Consider the following 25,528-nt stretch of genomic DNA (forward strand, 5'->3'; position numbering starts at 1 on the left):
GGGAGCAGACAGACAGGACAGTGGGGAGCAGACAGGCAGCACAGCACAGTGGATCACACGGCGGGGAGCAGACAGGCAGGACAGCAGATCACACAGCGGGGAGCAGACAGGCAGGGCAGCAGATCATACAGCGGGGAGCAGACAGGCAGGACAGCGATTCTCACTTTGTCTCAAACTCTATCAGGTTGGTGTCCACTGGAGCATCTGTTTCTGGAATAGCTGTGGAAAAGAAAAAAACAATCAGGGAATATTTATACAGTGCCCTTTCATGTTTTACGCTGTCAGGTTCTAATAGGGAACCATATATTAGCCTTTCTTTATATGATGACAGTTTGTAGATTTTTAGGAAACTTGAGAGTTTGAGTCTAAAATTAGCACAATAATGGCATAGACTAAGTGCTTTGGTAGCCAATAAATATCAGAGGTAATAGGCAAGGATGAAAACAAAAAGAACTGAGATCTTCCCTGCTTAGACACAAGAAAGAAAGACAAGGGTCATTGGTGGTGAAGATTTCATCCCTGCTTGCACAGAAAAATTCAAAACCTGGAAATAAACTTCTTCCAAGCTGTCCAATCCCAGAGCCCCAACCCCATTCCACAAGGTGTTGGAGGACCATCCCCAAATTCATTCCAGATGTAAGGAGCACCATCAAGGTACAAAGTGAGTGAGATGGGTCTTTGAATTTAAGGACCAGCGGGATGTGTGATCAGTGTGGCTCATTGGTGTGGGCGGTGAAAGGTGAGTCTTACCTGATTGCGGCCGGGAGGAAGGCTGATCAGAAGGCTTGGGGTGCATTAGGACAAAGGGCAGCTCCACTGATACGTCTCTGAGATAGAGGAACACACACAGAGAGGTGTCAGGACCTGCGGTACTGCAGCTGCCAAATGAAGCCCTGTGATCACAGTCCTGTGTGCCCACAGTCCCTGTCGATTCCACCAAGGCCCCCCATTTAGCACCGGGGTCCCACAGTCCCAATTGATACCACCGGGGCCCTACAATTAACACATGAGCCACATAGTCCCCTTCAATACCACTGGGACCTTACAATTAATACTGGGACCCCAAGGCCCCCTTTGGTAACACAGGAGCTCCCCTGTCCTCTTCAATTACAATGGGGTACTATAATTAACCCAGGAGCCCCACAGTGGGCTCCAATTACAATGGGGTCCAAAGTTGGGATCTCTTCTTGTATCCATTTTTATTCCAGGATCTGTATTGCAGCACTCATCTCAACTTCACACACTACAAAAAACACAACCTAACTAATGAAAAAGATGTACTCCACAAAGAGAGTGGCTCACTTTACCTCGCGAACATCCCACTGAGAAACCTGGGTCAGACAGACAGATGACCAAGAGGGCAGAATTGAAACAGAGAACAAATTAAAAGGCACTGAATCAAGGACACAGACACAATGCCAAGAGAAGAGTGGTGACAGGATAGGCTGTGCCAGTCAGTCTAGTCATTCTGAGGCAGGGAGGTCTGGCGAAGTTCTCAGCCAGCCTGAGGCAGGCAGGCTACACTCTCACAACCACTAAAGCTCAGACCTCAAGCGCTATATCAATGGACCCAGCCTTGTCCTGTTAAGTGACAGAAAAGCTAAGGATGGTGTTTAACGTATACATTCCTGAACTCAGGTAGTTCTAGACTTCAAGATGTGACCACTACAAGAGGTCACCTGCCCCTGTTAGCTCGGGCAAGACAAAAGCCAGAACTCTCCAGGAACAAGCAAAGCTATGACCTCCTCAGAGGAACTACTCACTCTGCACCCTCCAGCTATCGACAAAGCACACGTGAGCACTGTATGTGTGCCCTCAAGCTGTGGGTTAAGCACACGTGAGCACTGTACTTGTGCCCTCCAGCTGTGGGTAAAACACACGTGAGCACTTTACGTGTGCCCTCCAGCTGTAGGTAAACCGTGTGTGAGATCAGCAAGAGGAGTATGGTGACGGCATCGATTTCTCCATCAGCAGACGTTCCTCAACAGGGCATTCAGACTTCACAAAAACAAAAACTGTCACAGCATGGACAATTAATTGTATTTTCCAATTTTTTAAGTCCAAGGCATGTGAAAGTGTGAAAGCCCTAGCAAGCCCTGCCCTTTGCGTGACCCTTACCCTCCACGTGACACCACCAGCTTGACCTTCACCCGGTAGGACACCAGGATACCCAGCACCTCCTTGTTAGCAGGCTCTTTCACTCTGAAATAACAGAAAGAGGAAATTACAGAGGGCCTCCTCAGCACTGCCTACAGCTCCCATAATTCCCTATGCCCAGTCGTTCTCACTCCAGCACTGCCTACAGCCCCCATCATTCCCCAGACTCCATTCTCCTCACTCCAGCACTGCCTACAGCCCCCATCATTCCCTAGACCCTGTCCTTCTCACTCCAGTACTACCTACAGCCCCCATCATTTCCCAGAATCCATTCTCCTCACTCTAGCACCGCCTACAGCTCCCATCATTCCCCAGACCCTGCCCTGCTCCCTGTCAAACAGCCTGTGACCCACATGGTGCTGGAGGCCAGGTTGGTGTCCTCATGCTTCAGCTTGCCGTCCAGCGCCAGGCCGCGCTTCTCTCGGTTGTTGTTGAGCGTGGGCGTCAGGGTGTATACCTTGCAGAACGTTGAGCTGGGTGACACCTGGTCACTGTGGAGACAGGGAGAGACAGAGCTGTGAAATCCAGCCCCCCAGCACCTGGGCTCAGACACCTGCTGACTGACTCCTGCAGCCCTTGACGCTTTAAAACGAGTGCCTCCCTGAACATATGGAAGCACAAGCCCCTCTGGGAACAGGAGCCTGCATGATGAAGGTGAGCTGGCCAGACCTGGGGATGCTGGGGGACATACTGCAGGGAGTGTAAGGAATTTAATCTTCAACAGCACCACCATCACAGACAACCATCTGCAAGTGCTGTGAAGACAGGCCCGGGAGCCACCGCCCAAACACTGGCCAGAAAAGACTGAAATGAGTTCAGCCCAAAGACAAAATGCCCATTCTGAATTCTTGAGAGAAATCAGCCGCCCTTCTCTTAAAGGTTACTGCAGTTTTTTGGGGGTGAATTTTACACTTGAGATGGGTATACCTGCTCTAAAGAGAGGGAGATCTGCTGAAGGAGGAAAGAGTGCCAAGTCCTGCAGCTCCTCAAGTTCAGCAGCTGAATGACACATAACTCAGGAGGCTGGGGCATAGAGGGGATGACGTAGTGAAATGGGTGTGGGGGTCTCTGGGTCTTGTATTTGGGGTTACAGTGGATAGCACTGGAATGCCTCCACTTAACAAGTAAGCAGTGAGCTCGGAGATTTGGCACAGGAAAAGAAAAGACGGCATACGGGGGATCAGAGAATGGTCTGCAGATGTACAGATAGAACGGATGCCTACAATCAGCAAGTGAGTAGTGAACTCAGCACACAGTATGTGGGATGCCGGTACTTACCGGGAGAGAACCAAGCTCACAGACTTGCTATAGGTGTCGCTGGAGAAGAGCACCACATCAGTAACCTGCAGCACTGAGAGAGAACACTGTCTGTGACATCACAGCAGGGCGGGGCTAGGACCAGGCAGAGTCCCGCTGGGGCAGAGGGAGGGGATAAAGAGCAAGGGAGGAGTTGATTGGCTGGGCTGGAGTCAGTGGGAGGGCCAGAGGTAAGGGCTGTGATGTCATAAAAATGACATGGGCAAGCTGGAGGGCTGATCTTCAGGGGGCATGGCAGAGTCTCTCAGTCTGGCTTGCTAGTAGCAAAACTGACTGTACGATAAGTAGTTTTTTTACTTCAATTAATGAATAACCTCTCTTCTTGCAAATAACAAAAAAAAATCTCAAAGGGGGAAATAGATAGGACAGGATGGATTTGAGGATTTGATGAGGGAACAGAGGGCGATAGGCAGGAGATGGTGGAGAATAAGAGATGGTGTACAGAGAGAAAGAGAGCAGGAATACAGAGACAGCAGGGAAGTGAGGGATGGAGAGAAGGGTACTCACTCAGCCTCGACCTGAGCCACAGGACACTTATACTGGGCAGTGCTAAACAGACAGATATCAGCATACTGCCGCACTGTGAGGAGAGAGGAACAACACAGGGTTACACATACAGAGCTACAGTACACAACACTCATACTGCACACCATTACACACACAGCACACAACACATATACCCCTCGCCATTACATAAAACACACCACAACTCACACAAGCACAGACACTACAATACAGTTTTGTGCAGAAGAACTGCAGACATACACGGCTGTTTCCTAACACAGGGATGGGTGAGGACAGGTTTCTATTGCAGTGCGCTGTGCATGTGCCTGGGCACTGAGTGATCAGTTCCTCTAGCAGGAAGAGCGGCACCAGGCCTGAACACACTACTAGAAAAGGCTGAATGAGCACAGCAATTCATGTACCAACGTGCAAAGCCAGGGGAAGAAGACATAACCCTTTTTCAAGGCAAGTCCTTGACTGATTTGTTCTCCAAATATTGATGACTAATGATGACTATCATAAGGTATTTTCATTAAATCAAGGGAAATGGTCATTGACTGTGACTATTTTTGTGTGGAAGGTTCTTCAGTCTTTCAAGAACATAAGAGTATGAGAAGTTACAAAAAAGAGGAGGCCATTCATCCCCTCCAACTCGTTTAGTAGTGAACTGATTCCAGAGTCTTGTTGAGAGGGTCTCTGTGAACTTTGTACACACTTTTTCTGCTGAAGCTGCAATATTTTATAAGGTGGACATTCAGAACTGGTTTTAACTGGATTGGAAGAATGCTGGACACAAGGGCTACTATCTAATTCTATACTGTTATATAGGAACGTGTACTACGGACCCTAACTAACCAATTGCATCAAAAGAAGATATCTTTAGCAAATAGGGAAGTAGGAAGATGTGCGTGATTTTGGAACACTGCCAATCTTGTCAGCACAGGGAGCCATGATAGATAATAGAAAAATATTTAAGGACTGTTCCTGTTTACTCTGAGAAAAACACACAGAGCATCTCTGTGTTTTTGCTCCCATGCGCATGAAATAAAAAGTTAACTTGAACTTGAACTGAACTTGAACTTGAACTTTATTGCCATATGTAACCGGTACTGGTACAATGGAATTCTTACTTACAGAAAGTCTCTCGATTATAAAACAAGTGTAAAAAACAAAACAAAGTGCAAACAGTGCATCAAGACAATATGCACTTCTGAGTGCAAACAACTTCTGAGGCGCATTCCTCAGAATCGGGGAAAAATTTCTCCAATGGTCTCATCCAGCTGCTTTAAGAAAGCCAGGGTTCTGACCTCAACAGCACAGCTGGGCAGCTTGTTCCACGCTCCCACCACCATTTGCGTAAAGTAGTGCCTCCAGCTCTCAGTTTCAAATGCAGTGCCACACAGTTTTCACGTATGTACCCTGACATAAGCATCCTTGTGTGTTTCACGCCTGGGCAGGTTCACCCACTGTGGGTTTTTATTAATCCGGAGTGGCTGGATACAGCACTGAACACTGGGGGTCGGGGCCCACTCACCGGAGATCTTCACCTTCTTCACAGTCTTGGTGGAGTTGTTGGTGACGTGGACGTTGACACTGATGGGTTCGCCGTGGTAGTACAGCTGGAGAGAGGGAGGAAACCTGTGAGGCCTGAGACAGCTCTGCCCAGGGGGAACAGGCATCCCCCGCCCCAGAGAGCACAGCACCTTTCTGTTCTGTAGTGTCCAGGGCTCGCCAGCCCGGAGTGTGAACAGAGTGGGAGGGGGAGGAGGCGTGTGTGGGAGGAGGCGCGGGACTGGGTGTGTGTGGGAGGAGGCGCGGGACTGGGTGTGTGTGGGAGGAGGCGCGGGACTGGGCGTGTGTGGGAGTGGGAGTGGGAGTGGGTGCAGGACTAGTTGTGTGTGGGAGGGGGAGGAGGCGCGGGACTGGTCGTGTGTGGGAGTGGGAGTGGGAGTGGGTGCAGGACTAGTTGTGTGTGGGAGGGGGAGGAGGTGCGGGACTGGTCATGTGTGGGAGGAGGCGCGGGACTGAGCGTGTGTGGGAGGGGGAGTGGGAGTGGGTGCGGGACTGGGCGTGTGTGGGAGGGGGAGGAGGCGCGGGACTGGGCGTGTGTGGGAGTGGGAGGGGGAGGAGGCACGGGACTGGGCGTGTGTGGGAGGGGGAGGGGGAGGAGGCACGGGACTGGGCGTGTGTGGGAGGGGGAGGAGGAGGAGGCGCGGGACTGGGCGTGTGTGGGAGTGGGAGGGGGAGGAGGGGGCGCGGGACTGGGCGTGTGTGGGAGTGGGAGGGGGAGGAGGGGGCGCGGGACTGGGCGTGTGTGGGAGTGGGAGGGGGAGGAGGCGCGGGACTGGGCATGTGTGGGAGGGGGCGCGGGACTGGGCGTGTGTGGGAGTGGGAGGGGGAGGAGGCGCGGGAGGCGTGGGATGTGTGTGGGAGTGGGAGGGGGAGGAGGCACGGGACTGGGCGTGTGTGGGAGGGGGAGGAGGCGCGGGACTGGGTGTGCGTGGGAGGGGGAGGAGGCGCGGGACTGGGCGTGTGTGGGAGGGTGAGAAGGTGTGCTGTACCTCCTTGTCCAGAGAGGCCTCCAGATGCAGCGAGCGGTCCGACATGAGGAAGCTTCTTGTGGTTTCCACCATGGGCTGTGGGCCGGGCTTCTCCGGGGCGTACTGCACCTTGCGGATCACCAGCCGCACGGAGTTCCTGGGGAACACAGGTAGGCGGTGAAAAATCTGCACTCTTCTCCAAGAGACTCTGACACTGCACACACACGCCAGAGGCATGCCCATCTGCGCAGAGTAGAGATCCCACCCAGAAGGGCTGGCTGTCAGGAGTCTGCTGGTTTAATTCCGACTCGGCAGTCCGAGAGAACAAAGCAGAGCTGTGTGGGAGTCTGTGTGGGGCTCCTGATCGGACCGGCGAACGAAGAAGGTGAAACAGAATCCAGCAGGAAATCAGCCGACCAGTGTGGGAACTGTTGGGGCCGCAGCACAGACAGACTGAGGAAGGACTGGATCAGGTGAACTGGGAAGTCGGGAGTTTTGAGAAATGTGAGCAGGAGATGGACAACTGTGGGTTTCTTTTAGACGACAGAAAACCTTCAGTCTGACAATCCGCCGTGCAGCTGCACACTGGGGGAAAGGAATGGCTGGTTCTGGGTTATTGAAATATTTGGACCCGTGGAGACCTGTAACACTGGACCCTCGGATTCTCGGATGCATGCTGCAGCTGCAGCTGGGAGACAGAGACACACGTGCACACACCTCTTATGAATCTTCTCTTCCACAGATTTGGCACAAAAGGCTCTGATCTCGAAGTCCACCCCACAGGCCTGTGGACAGACCAACAGAAGGACAGAATTGAAAGAGGGAATCCCTAGAATAAGGCGTGCCTTCTGTGATACAGGCAAACCTCTCTAAATACCGCCTGCTTAATACTGCCTGCCCACATGCCAGTGCCTCACCTTGCCAGTATCCTCTGGTCCAGGCTGCAAGGTGACTGAACAGGGCAAATTCTGAGGGATCTGTAAAAAATCAAAGAAGAGTAACTCAACCAACCACAAGATGACAACCCGGCTCCCACACACTGTCCCACAATTCCAAAACTCTAAGAAAACTCCTGGCCAACGGTAAGCAATGACCTAGTCCATCACAGAGAACAGCAGACCCACACTGTTAAATTCTGTTAAAACCATTTTTAGAAGTCGGGAATCAGCTTACGAGAGAGTGAACAGATATATTTTATTGCTTAAAGGCAAGTCCTACACTCAGAAATGCTTTAGATTTAAACATTTGTGATACCAGTATTACAAATCCTTCACATTAACCCAGTGGACTTTTAAACAGTGAAACACGATAAGGAGTTACAAGTGTCATTTAAAACTGATAACAGGAACCACTTATGTGTGCGTGCTGGACCCCTGTTACAGTAGTGTCTTACAGTGCAGTAGAAGGGGTGTGCGTGCTGGACCCCTGTTACAGTACAGTGTCTTACAGTGCAGTAGAAGGGGTGTGCGTGCTGGACCGGTGTTACAGTACAGTGTCTTACAGTGCAGTAGAAGGGGTGTGCGTGCCGGACCGGTGTTACAGTACAGTGTCTTACAGTGCAGTAGAAGGGTCGTGCGTGCTGGACCCCTGTTACAGTAGTGTCTTACAGTGCAGTAGAAGGGGTGTGCGTGCTGGACCCCTGTTACAGTACAGTGTCTTACAGTGCAGTAGAAGGGGTGTGCGTGCTGGACCGGTGTTACAGTACAGTGTCTTACAGTGCAGTAGAAGGGGTGTGCGTGCTGGACCCCTGTTACAGTACAGTGTCTTACAGTGCAGTAGAAGGGGTGTGCGTGCTGGACCGGTGTTACAGTACAGTGTCTTACAGTGCAGTAGAAGGGGTGTGCGTGCTGGACCCCTGTTACAGTACAGTGTCTTACAGTGCAGTAGAAGGGGTGTGCGTGCTGGACCCCTGTTACAGTACAGTGTCTTACAGTGCAGTAGAAGGGGTGTGCGTGCCGGACCGGTGTTACAGTAGTGTCTTACAGTGCAGTAGAAGGGGTGTGCGTGCTGGACCGGTGTTACAGTAGTGTCTTACAGTGCAGTAGAAGGGGTGTGCGTGCTGGACCGGTGTTACAGTACAGTGTCTTACAGTGCAGTAGAAGGGGTGTGCGCGCTGGACCGGTGTTACAGTACAGTGTCTTACAGTGCGGTAGAAGGGGTGTGCGTGCTGGACCCCTGTTACAGTACAGTGTCTTACAGTGCGGTAGAAGGGGTGTGTGTGCTGGACCGGTGTTACAGTAGTGTCTTACAGTGCGGTAGAAGGGGTGTGCGTGCGGGACCAGTATTACAGTAGTGTCTTACAGTGCAGTAGAAGGGGTGTGCGTGCCGGACCGGTGTTACAGTAGTGTCTTACAGTGCAGTAGAAGGGGTGTGCGTGCTGGACCGGTGTTACAGTACAGTGTCTTACAGTGCAGTAGAAGGGTCGTGCGTGCTGGACCGGTGTTACAGTAGTGTCTTACAGTGCGGTAGAAGGGGTGTGTGTGCTGGACCGGTGTTACAGTAGTGTCTTACAGTGCAGTAGAAGGGGTGTGCGTGCTGGACCCCTGTTACAGTACAGTGTCTTACAGTGCAGTAGAAGGGGTGTGCGTGCTGGACCGGTGTTACAGTAGTGTCTTACAGTGCAGTAGAAGGGGTGTGCGTGCTGGACCGGTGTTACAGTACAGTGTCTTACAGTGCAGTAGAAGGGGTGTGCGTGCTGGACCCCTGTTACAGTACAGTGTCTTACAGTGCAGTAGAAGGGGTGTGCGTGCTGGACCGGTGTTACAGTAGTGTCTTACAGTGCAGTAGAAGGGTCGTGCGTGCTGGACCGGTGTTACAGTACAGTGTCTTACAGTGCAGTAGAAGGGGTGTGCGTGCTGGACCGGTGTTACAGTACAGTGTCTTACAGTGCAGTAGAAGGGGTGTGCGTGCTGGACCCCTGTTACAGTACAGTGTCTTACAGTGCAGTAGAAGGGTCGTGCGTGCTGGACCGGTGTTACAGTACAGTGTCTTACAGTGCAGTAGAAGGGGTGTGTGTGCTGGACCCCTGTTACAGTACAGTGTCTTACAGTGCAGTAGAAGGGGTGTGCGTGCTGGACCGGTGTTACAGTACAGTGTCTTACAGTGCAGTAGAAGGGGTGTGTGTGCCGGACCGGTGTTACAGTACAGTGTCTTACAGTGCAGTAGAAGGGGTGTGTGTGCTGGACCCCTGTTACAGTACAGTGTCTTACAGTGCAGTAGAAGGGGTGTGCGTGCTGGACCGGTGTTACAGTACAGTGTCTTACAGTGCAGTAGAAGGGGTGTGCGTGCTGGACCGGTGTTACAGTACAGTGTCTTACAGTGCAGTAGAAGGGGTGTGCGTGCTGGACCGGTGTTACAGTACAGTGTCTTACAGTGCAGTAGAAGGGGTGTGCGTGCTGGACCCCTGTTACAGTACAGTGTCTTAGAGTGCGGTAGAAGGGGTGTGCGTGCTGGACCGGTGTTACAGTACAGTGTCTTACAGTGCGGTAGAAGGGGTGTGCGTGCTGGACCCCTGTTACAGTACAGTGTCTTACAGTGCGGTAGAAGGGGTGTGCGTGCTGGACCAGTATTACAGTAGTGTCTTACAGTGCAGTAGAAGGGGTGTGCGTGCTGGACCGGTGTTACAGTACAGTGTCTTACAGTGCAGTAGAAGGGGTGTGCGTGCTGGACCGGTGTTACAGTACAGTGTCTTACAGTGCAGTAGAAGGGGTGTGCGTGCTGGACCCCTGTTACAGTACAGTGTCTTACAGTGCAGTAGAAGGGGTGTGTGTGCCGGACCGGTGTTACAGTAGTGTCTTACAGTGCAGTAGAAGGGGTGTGTGTGCCGGACCGGTGTTACAGTAGTGTCTTACAGTGCAGTAGAAGGGGTGTGTGTGCCGGACCGGTGTTACAGTAGTGTCTTACAGTGCAGTAGAAGGGGTGTGCGTGCTGGACCGGTGTTACAGTACAGTGTCTTACAGTGCAGTAGAAGGGTCGTGCGTGCTGGACCGGTGTTACAGTACAGTGTCTTACAGTGCAGTAGAAGGGGTGTGTGTGCTGGACCGGTGTTACAGTAGTGTCTTACAGTGCGGTAGAAGGGGTGTGCGTGCGGGACCAGTATTACAGTAGTGTCTTACAGTGCAGTAGAAGGGGTGTGCGTGCCGGACCGGTGTTACAGTACAGTGTCTTACAGTGCAGTAGAAGGGTCGTGCGTGCTGGACCGGTGTTACAGTACAGTGTCTTACAGTGCAGTAGAAGGGGTGTGCGTGCTGGACCGGTGTTACAGTACAGTGTCTTACAGTGCAGTAGAAGGGTCGTGCGTGCCGGACCGGTGTTACAGTACAGTGTCTTACAGTGCAGTAGAAGGGGTGTGCGTGCCGGACCGTTGTTACAGTACAGTGTCTTACAGTGCAGTAGAAGGGGTGTGCGTGCCGGACCGGTGTTACAGTAGTGTCTTACAGTGCAGTAGAAGGGGTGTGCGTGCCGGACCGGTGTTACAGTAGTGTCTTACAGTGCAGTAGAAGGGGTGTGCGTGCCGGACCGGTGTTACAGTACAGTGTCTTACAGTGCAGTAGAAGGGTCGTGCGTGCTGGACCGGTGTTACAGTACAGTGTCTTACAGTGCAGTAGAAGGGGTGTGTGTGCCGGACCGGTGTTACAGTACAGTGTCTTACAGTGCAGTAGAAGGGGTGTGTGTGCTGGACCGGTGTTACAGTACAGTGTCTTACAGTGCAGTAGAAGGGGTGTGCGTGCTGGACCGGTGTTACAGTACAGTGTCTTACAGTGCAGTAGAAGGGGTGTGCGTGCTGGACCCCTGTTACAGTACAGTGTCTTACAGTGCAGTAGAAGGGTCGTGCGTGCTGGACCGGTGTTACAGTACAGTGTCTTACAGTGCAGTAGAAGGGGTGTGTGTGCTGGACCCCTGTTACAGTACAGTGTCTTACAGTGCAGTAGAAGGGGTGTGCGTGCTGGACCGGTGTTACAGTACAGTGTCTTACAGTGCAGTAGAAGGGGTGTGTGTGCCGGACCGGTGTTACAGTACAGTGTCTTACAGTGCAGTAGAAGGGGTGTGTGTGCTGGACCCCTGTTACAGTACAGTGTCTTACAGTGCAGTAGAAGGGGTGTGCGTGCTGGACCGGTGTTACAGTACAGTGTCTTACAGTGCAGTAGAAGGGGTGTGCGTGCTGGACCGGTGTTACAGTACAGTGTCTTACAGTGCAGTAGAAGGGGTGTGCGTGCTGGACCGGTGTTACAGTACAGTGTCTTACAGTGCAGTAGAAGGGGTGTGCGTGCTGGACCCCTGTTACAGTACAGTGTCTTAGAGTGCGGTAGAAGGGGTGTGCGTGCTGGACCGGTGTTACAGTACAGTGTCTTACAGTGCGGTAGAAGGGGTGTGCGTGCTGGACCCCTGTTACAGTACAGTGTCTTACAGTGCGGTAGAAGGGGTGTGCGTGCTGGACCAGTATTACAGTAGTGTCTTACAGTGCAGTAGAAGGGGTGTGCGTGCTGGACCGGTGTTACAGTACAGTGTCTTACAGTGCAGTAGAAGGGGTGTGCGTGCTGGACCGGTGTTACAGTACAGTGTCTTACAGTGCAGTAGAAGGGGTGTGCGTGCTGGACCCCTGTTACAGTACAGTGTCTTACAGTGCAGTAGAAGGGGTGTGTGTGCCGGACCGGTGTTACAGTAGTGTCTTACAGTGCAGTAGAAGGGGTGTGTGTGCCGGACCGGTGTTACAGTAGTGTCTTACAGTGCAGTAGAAGGGGTGTGTGTGCCGGACCGGTGTTACAGTAGTGTCTTACAGTGCAGTAGAAGGGGTGTGCGTGCTGGACCGGTGTTACAGTACAGTGTCTTACAGTGCAGTAGAAGGGTCGTGCGTGCTGGACCGGTGTTACAGTACAGTGTCTTACAGTGCAGTAGAAGGGGTGTGTGTGCTGGACCGGTGTTACAGTAGTGTCTTACAGTGCGGTAGAAGGGGTGTGCGTGCGGGACCAGTATTACAGTAGTGTCTTACAGTGCAGTAGAAGGGGTGTGCGTGCCGGACCGGTGTTACAGTACAGTGTCTTACAGTGCAGTAGAAGGGTCGTGCGTGCTGGACCGGTGTTACAGTACAGTGTCTTACAGTGCAGTAGAAGGGGTGTGCGTGCTGGACCGGTGTTACAGTACAGTGTCTTACAGTGCAGTAGAAGGGTCGTGCGTGCCGGACCGGTGTTACAGTACAGTGTCTTACAGTGCAGTAGAAGGGGTGTGCGTGCCGGACCGTTGTTACAGTACAGTGTCTTACAGTGCAGTAGAAGGGGTGTGCGTGCCGGACCGGTGTTACAGTAGTGTCTTACAGTGCAGTAGAAGGGGTGTGCGTGCCGGACCGGTGTTACAGTAGTGTCTTACAGTGCAGTAGAAGGGGTGTGCGTGCCGGACCGGTGTTACAGTACAGTGTCTTACAGTGCAGTAGAAGGGTCGTGCGTGCTGGACCGGTGTTACAGTACAGTGTCTTACAGTGCAGTAGAAGGGGTGTGTGTGCCGGACCGGTGTTACAGTACAGTGTCTTACAGTGCAGTAGAAGGGGTGTGTGTGCTGGACCCCTGTTACAGTACAGTGTCTTACAGTGCAGTAGAAGGGGTGTGCGTGCCGGACCGGTGTTACAGTACAGTGTCTTACAGTGCGGTAGAAGGGGTGTGCGTGCCGGACCGGTGTTACAGTAGTGTCTTACAGTGCAGTAGAAGGGGTGTGCGTGCTGGACCGGTGTTACAGTACAGTGTCTTACAGTGCAGTAGAAGGGGTGTGCGTGCCGGACCGGTGTTACAGTACAGTGTCTTACAGTGAAGTAGAAGGGGTGTGCGTGCTGGCCAAGCTTCTTGAGGAGCCTCTCCTGCAGGCGGCTGAGTGGCCGGCGCTCCTCGGGCTGTGGCGGGTAGGCCTGGAAGGTGGAGATGTACAGGTCCTTCCTGAATGACAACCCCAGCACATCCAGATCCTCACGGCCATAGCGGAACGCACACGTCAGAGTCACAAACACTGGGAGAGAAGAGGTGGGGGTGAGAGGAGAAAGGATAGAGGCAAAACAGAGCAACAGGTCCAACTGTACAGTTCAAACACGAACGTATAGCACTACGGAATGAAAGCAGATTTTTTTTTCAGATTTACCTTTTCTGTCTTTAAGGTAGTCTGGATCAATCAGGAGGACTCCATCTAGACAGGGAAAGAAAGGAAAAATTAGTGAGAGCAAGAAACCGTGACCAAGTCTGAGCACATTTAAAATTAACTACTACTACTGACACCCTACTCTTTTCAAGAAATGCTCTGGGATTTTTAATAACCGTTGGAGTCAGGACCTGTCCCCGTCACTATACAGGGGCATTAGGACCACATAGACCTCAGGGTGAGCGCCCCCTGCTGGCCTCAACACCACTTCCATTAGAAACCTTAGCTTTCCCAGGAAGTCTCTCATCCAAGTACTGACCAGGCTCACTCCTGCTGAGCTTCAGTGGGCTGCCAGTTGTGAGATGCAAGGTGATACATTATGCTCAGCGTTCTGGCCTGTTCAAGAAGGATCATTGATACATGTACAGGCACAGAGAGTTCCTATCCCTAGACAGACAGCCACAGAGTTCCCAGGCCCTGATCCTGTATGGAGTCGGAAGTCAGAGCTGTCTGCAGCAGGGAATAAAAGAGAAGCCTGCTGAGGTGCTGTAACACCTCCACGCACAGAGCTACACATCTCGACAGGAGGAGCTCGGAGCCTAGTGGGACAGCGGCTCTCTTGGGTGCCAGTCACTATAGAAACCGCTGCCCCCACGCTGCAAAATCAGGGCCGGCCTGGCTTTGTGCATGCCAGGAAAACAAGGTGTGACAAGCTCTTCTGTGCAGCTTCAAACTCAGGGAAACTGGGCACGTTTGAACAATACAAGAGAGCATGCCAGGGACCAGTGGAGGCTCAGGTATCCTACAAGACATCTGACAAGATGCCCCCCTGCCGGGGACAGCCCGTGCGAAGCCAAGAGAGGTTCTGATGTTAGGAAATTCAGCCCCAGTGTTCACCCCTTAAGCGACTTCTCCAGTTGAGAAAAAAGGATGCTTTATATAGTGCCTTTACAAGCAATCACCATGACACACCCGCAGAGGAGAACAGCCAAGGCCCAGGACTCTTTAGACTCTTATTCAGCACCCGGTCTCACTGCAGAAAGCCCAGCCACCTGAGTTGCACTAACACGAGTTAAATGCGATCTTCTAAGAACATCAGAACAGTTACGAACGACAGGAGGCTGTCCGTGCCATCCAGCCCATGTGGTGGATAGTAAGTAAATGATGCCAGGATCTCATCCAGCCGTTTCTTCAGAGAAGTCAGGATATCTGCTTCAGGCACAAGCCTGAGCAGCTTGTTCCACACTCCCGCCATCCTTTGTGTAAAGGAGGGCCTCCTGTGCTTGGTTTTAAATGTACTTCACTTTGGTCCTGTGGCTCTTGTTTATACCAGGTGATGACAAGAAACATGAGCTCTGAGGTGTTTGAGTGCCCAGGATGGCCTGCTAGCAACGTGCAACTGCAGGAGTCTCAGATGGTCAGGAAATGCCCCAGTGATGCATACCAGTCATTACCAGTCACTACCGCCCCCAGACTCACCCACAGGGTCCACATGGTCCAGATGGTCGACAAAGTCTCTCTTCCCCAGGTACACTGTGAGCTGGAAGGCAAAAGAGAGGCGAAGCTCTTACCCAGATGTCTCAGACCACGGTTAACATAAATCAGACGTCACCAGATCACATCACATCACACCCTGATCATGTCTTGCTGCAAACCTGCAGTTCTGGCCCCATGTCAGAACACGGCGCTGAGCGGTCTCTCCTGTCCCCTGACATCCAGTCCGAAACCTACACAGACTCGCTCCCTCCCCTTACCTCCCCTGCGCTGTCTGCTACCATGGGCTCCCTGTCACAAACACCCACAACAGACTGACCCCAAGACGCTCCACTCCCTTCTTGAAGACCCTCGTCCCAGGAGGGGGAACTTCACAGAAGACATCGTCCACGCTCAGAGCCCCCTCCATTGATGTCAACAGCAAGGGAGAGAGATTGGAAGAGAAGGACTGGGAGTGAACAGGAGATAGACTAGGAGAAAGAAACTGGGAGGCCAGGAAAACAGGAGAAGACAGCAGAAAGAGACTAGGTCAAGACAGCAATGAAGGAGGACAGGAGAGAGAGAGGACAGCAAGACAGATGGGGAGCAAATAGACAGATCGGAACAGAGAGACACATGCAGAAGAGCAAAGACGGTAAAAAAGAGCAGAGAGCTGGAGGAAAAGGGAGAGACTGTCCTGAAAGAGCAAGCTGCTGAGCTGGTGTAGCCGTTTGAGGAGGAAGTGAACAGAGAGCTGCCTGACTGGAACAATAGAGAGACAGGGAGGGAGAGAGGAGTCCCAGTGGAGCTCCAGATCTGTCCTTTGGGATACTGGCATCTCCACAGTAACCCTTTCAGCACGCACAAGAACAACAGCATGCTCAACACATCCCACACACAGACACGGCACACATGTGCCTAGGTGCGCACACACAGACACGGCACACATGTGCCTAGGTGCGCACATACAGACACGGCACACATGTGCCTAGGTGCACCTACAGACAGGGTACACATGTGCCTAGGTGTGCATATAGTGGCACGCACAGGTACACCAGATGGTCTCCTAATAATCCCCAACTATGAACTGACTTCATCACTCTATTCTCCCCCCTACTGCTAGCTGATGTGTGGTGCAGGTACTGGTCCACTATGGCTTTCACCCACTTTCACATCAGCCAGTGGGGGCTGCATATTAGTAGTGGTGGAGGGGAGTGTCCATTGCCTGCAGAGCACTGTGAGTGGAGTGTCCAGAAAAGTGCCACATAAGTGTAAGGCAAATTAATTATTACACACTTACTGTACGTGCACAGACACATGCACAGTTACACCAGACACACACCTAGGCACTTACAAACACATCCAGGGCAAAAAGTTAATGCATTGACTAAACAGCAATGATGAAGATGAAGGTAATCCTGGTTCACAACTGCACGAATTAAACTGATTAAATTAATGCAGTTCACAGACAGCAGCTCAGGCACTACATTCATTCAGACCAGCTCTGTCCATAAAACTGCTGCTCACAAGAAACAAATGATGCCGTTCACCTTTCCCACAGTGCCCTGCCTTGGCCTGAACCAAGACAAGAACACAAAACACCATACACACACACAAATGAAAAAGAATGAAAATGAAAAAAGACGTTTTGTACCTTGCAGTTGGGGCTGGACTTCTTGAAGACTCTGGAAGAGAAAAGAGAGAGATGGGATAAGAAGGAGGGATTCTGAGACCGAAATCCTGAGTTCTTATTGGATGTGCATGTAGCACTGACAGCAGGAGGCACTTTACACAAACAGTGGTAGGAGTGCAGAACAACCTGTTCAGCCATGTTGCTGAAGCTGATACCCTGGTTTATTTCAAGGAACGCGATGATTAAAACTGCATTGTACAATTATATATTATATGGGGTATCTATCTTGTATTTCCCTTCAAAATGAAAAATAATTACAGTCTCAGTTAGTTTCTTCATTAACGCTTTTAATCATGCAAAGGAGTTGCTCAAAATTACCCTCAGAGTTTTTTTTCCAATGAAACTAGAACTGACACTTTTCTGTTTAGCTGAAAATGGAAAATTACTCAGTGCAGACATTGCGGCATGAGATGCTCCAATCGGGCCCAAAGCTTCTAGAACATTCCCTGAGGCCCAAAGCTTCTAGAACAGTGGTTCTCAAACTATGGTACACGTACCACTCGTGATACATGGAGCTTCGCCAGGTGGTACGCCATGTGACCCTGGAACTTTGTTGTGTGCACTGAAAAATCAGGACGGGTTTTCATATTTTGTCTATTTTAATACGTGTCGAATACGCAGCTTACGTACTACGATACAGCGCGAGCTAATACTTCAGTGGACACAAGGGCTACTAGGTAATTCTATACCATAGTATATGAATGCGTTCTACGAACGCAAGGGACCAATTGTATTTAAAAAAACGTATCTCCAGCAAATAGGTAGGAGAATGTGTGTGATTTTGGAACAATGCCAATGTTTGTAAACACAGAAAAGCATAGAATGCGTAATACAAACGCTGGCAATCTTGTGAGCACAGGAAAGCATGATAGATAACAGAAAAATATTTAAGAACTGTTCTAGGTTAATTTGAGAAAAATACACCAAGCGTCTCTTGTGTTTCGCTCCCATGCACATGAAATAAAAACTTCTTTGAACTTCTGAGACAACTCCTGAAATGGAAACGGGTAAAAATGCAAGCTTGTGGATTGATAAAGCAGGTAAGCCCCACTAGTTTTGAAGAACCTTATTTACTTATTGGCAAAAGAGCTGACAAGTATTATGTGTGGAGAAAAGGCTACTAAACAGTTCGACCTGCTGCCCCCTCTGAAAGACACAGTCACTCAGAGAATTATTGATACTCCAGATGAGTATCAAAAGTACGCTGACAGAGCGCGTTTTCTGCAATTTTCACTGCAATTAGATGAGTCTGTAAATGTCGTTGATTTGGCCAATTTGCACGTTTACGTTACATACGAGTTTGTGGGTACGTCCAATAAGGACTTTCTGTTCTGTAAACCGCTACCAATAGGAACTACAGGAGAGCACGTTTCAGCTTCTGAATGAATTTATCAAAGAGGATGGCATCGACTAGATAAAATGCAACTGAGTTTAGTTGCACGAATTAGAGAGGTTGCTCCAGAAATGAATGGATGCATAGCAACATCCACCGCGAGACCTTTGCCGTCAAGAAAATGCCTGACGATTTAAAATCCGTTAAGACTCTGTTGTGAATTATATCAAGGCTCGAAAAATGAATTCACATTTGCTTTGCTCGACTAAACAGGCTCACCCCTCTCACTGAAATGGTGCTTTTTTATTGTTTATTTTTAATTGCTGTTGTTCCTGTTTTTTCTGTAAAGCGCTTTGAGAAGCCACATTTAAAGGTGCTATATCAAATAGAGTTTGCGCAGCGGGCGCAGGAAACCAGCGGGCGAACTCGCCCTGCGCAGCGGGCGCAGGAAACCAGCGGGCGGGCGGACTCGCGCTGTGCAGCGGGCGCAGGAAACCAGCGGGCGCAGGAAACCAGCGGGCGGGCGGACTCGCGCTGCGCAGCGGGCGCAGGAAACCAGCGGGCGGACTCGCCCTGCGCAGCGGGCGCAGGAAACCAGCGGGCGGGCGGACTCGCGCTGCGCAGCGGGCGCAGGAAACCAGCGGGCGGGCGGACTCGCGCTGAGCAGCGGGCGCAGGAATCCAGCGGATCGGGCGGATGGACTCGCGCTGCGCAGCGGGCGCAGGAAACCAGTGGGCGGACAGACTCGCGCTGCGCAGCTGGCGGACAGACGAGGGCTAGATTTCCAGAAGCCACCAGCTGGTTTAAAAGCCCACTCTAAGTACTCGCTGTCTTTTGACTTCTATACAGAAGCCCCACTTTCCCCTCCCATTCCTCTCCTTCCTTCTTCTGTTCGCCATCCCCTTCTGCCGATAACAGAATGGGGAGACCTCAAGACAGACAGGCGAGCATGCTGAAGAACACAGTGACGCACATCACGACCTTGCAGTTATGAGCCACTTCTAGTTGAGGCAATAAACAGACAGGCAATGTGTGAGGCAGTGGCCTTGAAGAGCCTTCACATTCCTGAATGGGTCTGTACCCCCCTCCCCAAGTAAGGTGGTACTGACCTTTGTACGGCCTGGCTCTTATTCAAGAGCAAATGGGACTATACCATAATCCAATAATCCGGGGGGGTTGGACCATGTTAACACTGCCATCACAAGCAAGCAAATATTGCTTACTGCTCATGAACACGGTTAAGTTTCCTCTGCACAGCTTGTGCAAGTTAAACTCAAAACTCATCTTTACTGCCAGGGCTCTCAATCACAGACACCAGCCCTGAGGGAACTGAGGCTCTTTAAGTCTTGAGCAGAGGAGATCAAGTGGAGATTTGATTCAGGCCTTCAAACTCATAACTGGACTTGATCGTGTTTAAGGAGCATACACGATGGAAAACAGGATGCACTTCTTTACAAAAGAGTAGCCGGGGTGCGGATCCACTCCCAATTCATAACTGTAAGAAAGGAACAGATGGAATTCTTAGATCGTTAAGATACTACTGATCACATGACATGACAGGATGTTATAAAGCACCCTGCCCAGCCCGCACGCCCATCAGTAACGAGCAGGGGCTTCATGCACTGCAGAGCCCAGAATGCACTGCGGTGATGGAGCAGAAAAGCGAGAGGCTGAACATTCCGTTTCTCTCTATCTGTCTGTTTCTCTCTCCACTCCTCTTCTCTCTGTCGGTCTCTCTCTCTCTCACTCTCAGCTGTTAATACAGCACAGGGCTCAGCTGATTAAAGATTAAAGCCCAATTAATCAGTCATCTTGGCCTCCCAGTCTCTAATGAATAGGTCTGATTAATATTTCATGATCTACAACTACCCTAAGGGCTACAGCCAGAGCTGCACACTCACTGCAGACAGCAATCGCACACATAGACACAGAGAAATCTCAACCAGAGGTGCACACACAGCCGGAGAGGCCAGCGGACATGAATAGGGGAAGGCTCGCAGGGTGGACTCGACCCGGGTTCGACACACTGGTGCGGTCAGGAAGAGCGATGATACAGAGACTGAGTAGCAGCAGATCTGGTGATAAAAATCTCTGCTAGAATCTATTAAACTGGCAGATAAAGCAAAATGCGCAGTGTGCACTCACCTACACACACACACAGACACAAAACTGCGCACGCACTCACACGTAACGCACACACTCACAAGGACACGCAAAGCTGTCCGTGCGCACGCACACACAGGAACGCAAAAGGATTTCATTCTGTTGCCCTGGCAGCCAGCAGATTTCCCAGGATTGCTATGGCAACAGGACAAAGTGCAAAAAATACAGTAAGTATCAGAGCAGCTAGGGCACGTACACAAAGCCTTCTTTTACACACCACACAGCACACAGCACACAGGGAACACACACAGGGTGAGCCCCAAGCCAGCAGGGGGCTCCAGTGTTACCACACGCACGAGTGTGTGTGGTTCTCAGCAGAGGGAGAAATCAGCACCGGCCTCTCAGGGGCGGTGGCTCTGTACAGAACTGTACCAGTGCTGCTAGTGCCCCCGTCTGCCAGCGAGAGGCAGATATAAACCCTCACACTTCGGCACCAGGGGGAAGAGCGAGCAGCACGACCCGGGGGGCTACAAGGGCCTTGTCCGATCCCTCATCCGAGCGGCCTGGCGGGACCCGATTCTTTTCCCTGCCGTTCTCACCCAGGCCTGCTGGGTCATGACCTCTGATGACCTCGTGACCTCTGAACAGAGCACCAGCTGAGCCGGAGAGGCGTGGCGAGGGATCAATCCGCCATACGCGCGGATCTGATGTCACCCGCTAACGAATTGCCGCGCCGCCGCCGCTGAGGCTGGCAGATCAATGCAGCCCTTGAAAGGCTAAACACAGGAGCAGGAGGAAAAGCTGGTCTCCCGAGGAAGGACAGGGGAAAAGCACAGGGACAGGTCGTGGCCCTGAGACCAGGCTCCCACTGGCGCCCCAGCTCAGCAGAGTGGCGCACAAGTGCATTTCACTGCCATGATGCTCACACTCCATACTCCCTTTGCTCCGTCAGGAGTGTTCACTAATCAGATGTTCATTCTACACAGCTTTAAGGGATCAGCTCCGGCCCGGACGAATGAGGCTAAGTCAGGTGTACTTGCTGCAGGTGGGATCCTTCATCTGCCCATCAGCGCGACCTGCGCAGGAGCCTGAGCAGTTCCTCTGCTGCAGCAAGCCAGGGTAAGCATGTACCGAGACTCTGCCACACCTGGCTCAACAGAGCTTGCAGAGCTCACAGCCCTCTGCGGCGGGGCGGCTCAGTCTGCATCAGGCTTCCCCAAGTTTGACACTTCAACCACAAGGGCTGGTCACATGACCCCGCTTCCTGCTGACTGGCTATCCACAGAGAGGGACTTCCTCTCTTGTGGGCTGATGGCGGATATCCAGAGAGAGAGCGCAGCAGAAACTACGAAACTGGGGGGGGGTTGGAAGGTGGAGGGGGTGGGAGAGAGCGAGGCGCTTTTGAAAAGTAGGCAGTTAGGATAAAGGATGATAAACATAATGACCAAGATTCAGCCAAGAGACAGCGGCCCCACACAGGGGGGGAAACAGGAAACCCGTCTCGCCCACTTTGAACAGTCAGTAAACCGGCGTTAACCCTTCCCCTCCTGGTCCACTGATCACGACTCGGCCCAGACGCCAACCTGCGCCGCAGGTCCAGATCGGCAGCTACGTGGTTCGTACCTTCTGCACCGTGACAGATGAACGAATGGGGGACAGAGAACGCGAGTTCATGTTCTAAAGCTCCCTTACGGTATGCAGAAATCCAGACTCTGGACTCTTTTTCCTTCCCCCAGCAGGAAAGAGCCTTCGTCACACTGTTGAGCAACACTGCAGAGCACAATTCAAGAAGAAGCCTGTTTGCCTAAAAATCTGTCGAGTGGCAAATAAATATTATTATTCCGAGTGTTCGCTGGAGCAGTGTGCAGCACTCTAGCACCAGAATTCAGGATCTTCTATTCTTTAACCAGATGATGCTTCCTGGTAAAAAAAAAACAGCCTGGAAACACAGGAAGAGAATAGGCTTCATCCTGGACAACACACAGACTTTAGAGCCTCCAGTTAAACCAGCCAGCATGCCTTTGACAGGCAGAAGGAAACTTAGTGCCCACCTTCCTGGGTCTGATTTCGAATCATTTTAATTTTCCCCATTCAGATCCCCAAAAGTTAAAGGGAGAAGAGTTCATCACTCCCTGCGGCTCTAAACAAGATACAAGACACAGGACTATCCACACACTTTCCCAGCTGCTAAAAAGATCCAGAATCCCCACTCAGATCCAGAATCCTAAGGGATCAAAGACACCCTGCTCCTCTCTCCAAGAGGTACCCTGAACAAGAAATACAAACCAGCCACCATGCTGTTATCAGCACCGACGTGCCGTCCCACACAACCAGGGCTGCAAACTGCTCCAGACCACCAAAGACACAAACAAGGAAGTAAGGAGGACAGGGAGTTTCTGGAGTGGGACAGCCATAGGCCATGGTGAGGCACCATTACTGTTGTGCTACAAGTACAACTTGTTGCATTTATTTTACTCAGCCTTCTGAGGCTGCAGTCTTAAACATGTGGGTGCTGTCTTTTTGCATTTCTGTCAGTGGCGATTTGAATGCGATTTGCCTGCGATGAGGTACACCAGTGCAGGAGGGGCCTGCAGGTTTTGCATGCCTCTGTCAATCCACGACAGATTAAGACCTACAGCCGCAAGTGACCCGACTTCCTCATCACTGAACTGTTTCAATGAAGGCATCAAGACAGCAGGTCAGAGGATAAACAGGGGCCCCCCAACCTCCAAATACCAAATCACAGAACAGTGATGTGACCCCGAACGGGGCCTGGCACCCCCAGGTGTGTCAGACTGGTAACTGTGTTGGGGGAGAGGCAGCCATCTGCTGTCCCATCAGTCATCTGCTCTCCCTGTCTTCCTTGTCTGCGTCAGGAAATGACAGGATGACACTGTGCTCTGCCGACCTCCCTGGGAGCCACGGTCCCTGGGATGGAAAACATCTCTGGGAACCGTTCCCCTCTCTCTCTCCCCCTGGATCCCATCTCTTCTCCAGCCTCTCCTGTCCACAGCTGCGTCCACTCAAGGAGCCACTGGGGACAATCGTTCCCGCTGCCTGCAGACAGGAGGGGAGGATAACCTCAGCGGGAGCTCCAGACGGAGAAGCCTCCCGGGCCGCTGGCTCTGCCGTCCCGGGACGCTCTCCTGCAGGACACGGAGAGGAAGGCGGGGGGGGCAGAACGATCACCTCTGAACCTTCAGAGGAAAAGGAGGAGGGAGGGGAGACGGGAGGCGCTGACTGTGCAGTGTCTCTCGGAGCAGGGGGGTGGGTTTCCTGCCTGCTGGAGAACAATCGCACTTCCTCATCGCCAGCTTTCCGCTGCACCTCTCCGCCAGCGCGGCCGTATGGTTTCCGTGTCCAGCAGGCCTCTAGACCGGGGGAAGGTTCAGCCACTATTCGAGGATCGACAGGGCCCGAGGGAAACCCATCGGGCGGGCAGGGCCGCGGCGATGGACGCCCAGGTGCCCGTGACCTTGACCCTCCGGGCTGCGGAGCTGACACTGCTGGCGGGCAGTGGGGTGCAGAGAGCGTACAGGGAGCCAGCAAGATCTCCTTCGCAATGCGATGCTCAGGTCTGGACGCCACCAGTTCTGTGGTGCTCCCTGAATGAGATCTCGGGAGAATCTCATTCCGTAAAGGACAGATCTTGCAGACAGATGGACAAGAGGAATTGAATCCGTTTACTCTTGGAACACAGAGCTGATACAAGTATTCAAACTCCTCAAAGGCATCAACACAGTCAGATCAGTGGATGGAATTAACAGAAAAACATGGACCTGAGGACACCAGTGGAAATTACAACCAAGAACGGGAGTGGCGGTAGGAGCGTGGAACAAGTAGAACATTTTTGAAGCCAATACCCTAACTTCATTCAAGAAACAGATGGATGAGATACTCCAATTGGGACAGGAGGGACGTCTGTCCACAAAGGGTGATGGGAGTGAGGAACAAGCTGCCCAGCCATGTTGTTGAAGCTGAAACTGGCTGGATCAGATCCTGGGATCAATCAATGCTGACAGCTAAACGGGCTGCACAGGCCGAGACGTGACCGGCGTCTCGGCAACCCCAGTACAGGGCATTTACACAGAGGGGCTGGACCGGGAGTGGGCCTGGCAGCCCCCGACACTTAAGCACGGCCATTGAAATACTGCAGCCTGTCCCTTCTGCACAGAAACTACTCGCTTCCAGCGAGCAGCCTGCACCACACTCCCAGGCCCCTCTCTTTCTCATTGTCAACCCCACTGCTAGAACATGAATCTGTTTTCACAAAACCTGAAATCCCGTCTGTAATGCAAAAGCCTTGCAGAGTACAACGTGAAAAAAAAAAACGGAAAATTCTCTTTATACTACTACTGTGTTGACGTAACTGCATTTCCGACTCCATCCAATTTTCCCATTGCTCTTTCCGGTTGTTATGGACGAGTATGACAACGTTCCAACAGGAGAAAAAAGATCCAGGGATTTGAGGAATCCCATTATTGGATTATAGGATATTCCGGCTTTGATCCCTTTAAGGGGATCATCTCTTTAAGTGGTAACCCTCCCTCGGCCTCCGCTACCACCGGCCCCCCGTCCTGCGAGAGAAACAGGCAGTGTTCACCTCTGGAACAGCTCGTGCCCTCAGGGGTGGAACCCCAAGTTCCCCGTATGTCCTCTTTTTATAAAATATAACCAGGAAATCTCTTCCTGATCGCCCCCCTTGTGCAAATCAGAGCTTCAGGAGATCTGTCTGCAGGGGAACAGGAATGTGTCCTCTCCCGCCCCTCTCCAACTGTCTCACAATACACTGGCTCCTTTTAAATCCTGCTGCTTACGTTGTGGAAACACTGGAGCTGTAGGTGGTACATACATGCACATGCTTCTCCACAAACACAAACAAGCCCCGCCCCATGCCCCACCCACACCCCAAGAGCTCCGCCCACACCCAAATCGAAGCTGAACCATGATCGGTATCCGGGTGGATGAATAACAGCTCAAACTACAGAGCAAGGTGGAGAAGGAGAGAGGAGAGACGATACCGGTAACTTAGAAATTAGCTTCCTATAGCTGGAGATGAGCTGCAGTCACCTCCAGTATCCATGCCAATATCCTGCACGGGCAGACATGGAGCGAGCGGACACTGCACAAATGTAGCGCATACGCAGATTCACACAGACCCCACTAAAACAGATATCAAACACTCACACAAGACTGCGTTCCCGTCTTCGTAAAGACTCAACAAATGTTTTGATTTATTCTTTACTCTGCCGAAAGGAAACTCCACACAAACCACAAGCTGGACAAGATGCT

General features: G+C 51.7%; 1 protein-coding gene and 1 long non-coding RNA gene across 11 annotated transcripts in view; both read right to left on the reverse strand.

Moving 5' to 3' along the window:
• The window catches only part of arrb2a (arrestin, beta 2a), a 38,006-nt gene that overhangs the window by 5,322 nt on the left and 7,156 nt on the right, over positions 1 to 25,528 (reverse strand). For all 10 annotated transcript variants that reach the window (XR_015935852.1, XR_015935851.1, XR_015935848.1 and 7 more), the window contains exons 2-14: positions 16,762 to 16,792; positions 15,114 to 15,174; positions 13,638 to 13,682; positions 13,312 to 13,508; positions 7,436 to 7,495; positions 7,236 to 7,303; positions 6,540 to 6,675; positions 5,513 to 5,597; positions 3,982 to 4,054; positions 2,511 to 2,648; positions 2,119 to 2,202; positions 751 to 827; positions 165 to 219 (exon numbers count right to left, since the gene is read on the reverse strand). Coding sequence is in view for 2 of the 10 variants with exons in the window: in XM_088628534.1 (XP_088484660.1) it covers positions 165 to 219; positions 751 to 827; positions 2,119 to 2,202; positions 2,511 to 2,648; positions 3,982 to 4,054; positions 5,513 to 5,597; positions 6,540 to 6,675; positions 7,236 to 7,303; positions 7,436 to 7,495; positions 13,312 to 13,508; positions 13,638 to 13,682; positions 15,114 to 15,174; positions 16,762 to 16,792 (1,110 nt within the window). In the remaining 8 variants the exon portion in view is untranslated. The remainder of the gene's footprint in view (positions 1 to 164; positions 220 to 750; positions 828 to 2,118; positions 2,203 to 2,510; positions 2,649 to 3,981; positions 4,055 to 5,512; positions 5,598 to 6,539; positions 6,676 to 7,235; positions 7,304 to 7,435; positions 7,496 to 13,311; positions 13,509 to 13,637; positions 13,683 to 15,113; positions 15,175 to 16,761; positions 16,793 to 25,528) is intronic.
• On the reverse strand, positions 18,429 to 19,683 carry LOC148672687 (uncharacterized). The gene is made up of 2 exons (XR_015935857.1): positions 18,663 to 19,683; positions 18,429 to 18,607 (listed from the first exon to the last, which is right to left on the reverse strand). It is a non-coding gene; the product is annotated as an uncharacterized LOC148672687 (long non-coding RNA).

The sequence above is a fragment of the Lepisosteus platostomus genome, chromosome 4 (genome assembly GCF_059453375.1).
Source record: "Lepisosteus platostomus isolate fLepPlt1 chromosome 4, fLepPlt1.hap1, whole genome shotgun sequence".
Lineage (NCBI taxonomy): Eukaryota > Metazoa > Chordata > Actinopteri > Semionotiformes > Lepisosteidae > Lepisosteus > Lepisosteus platostomus.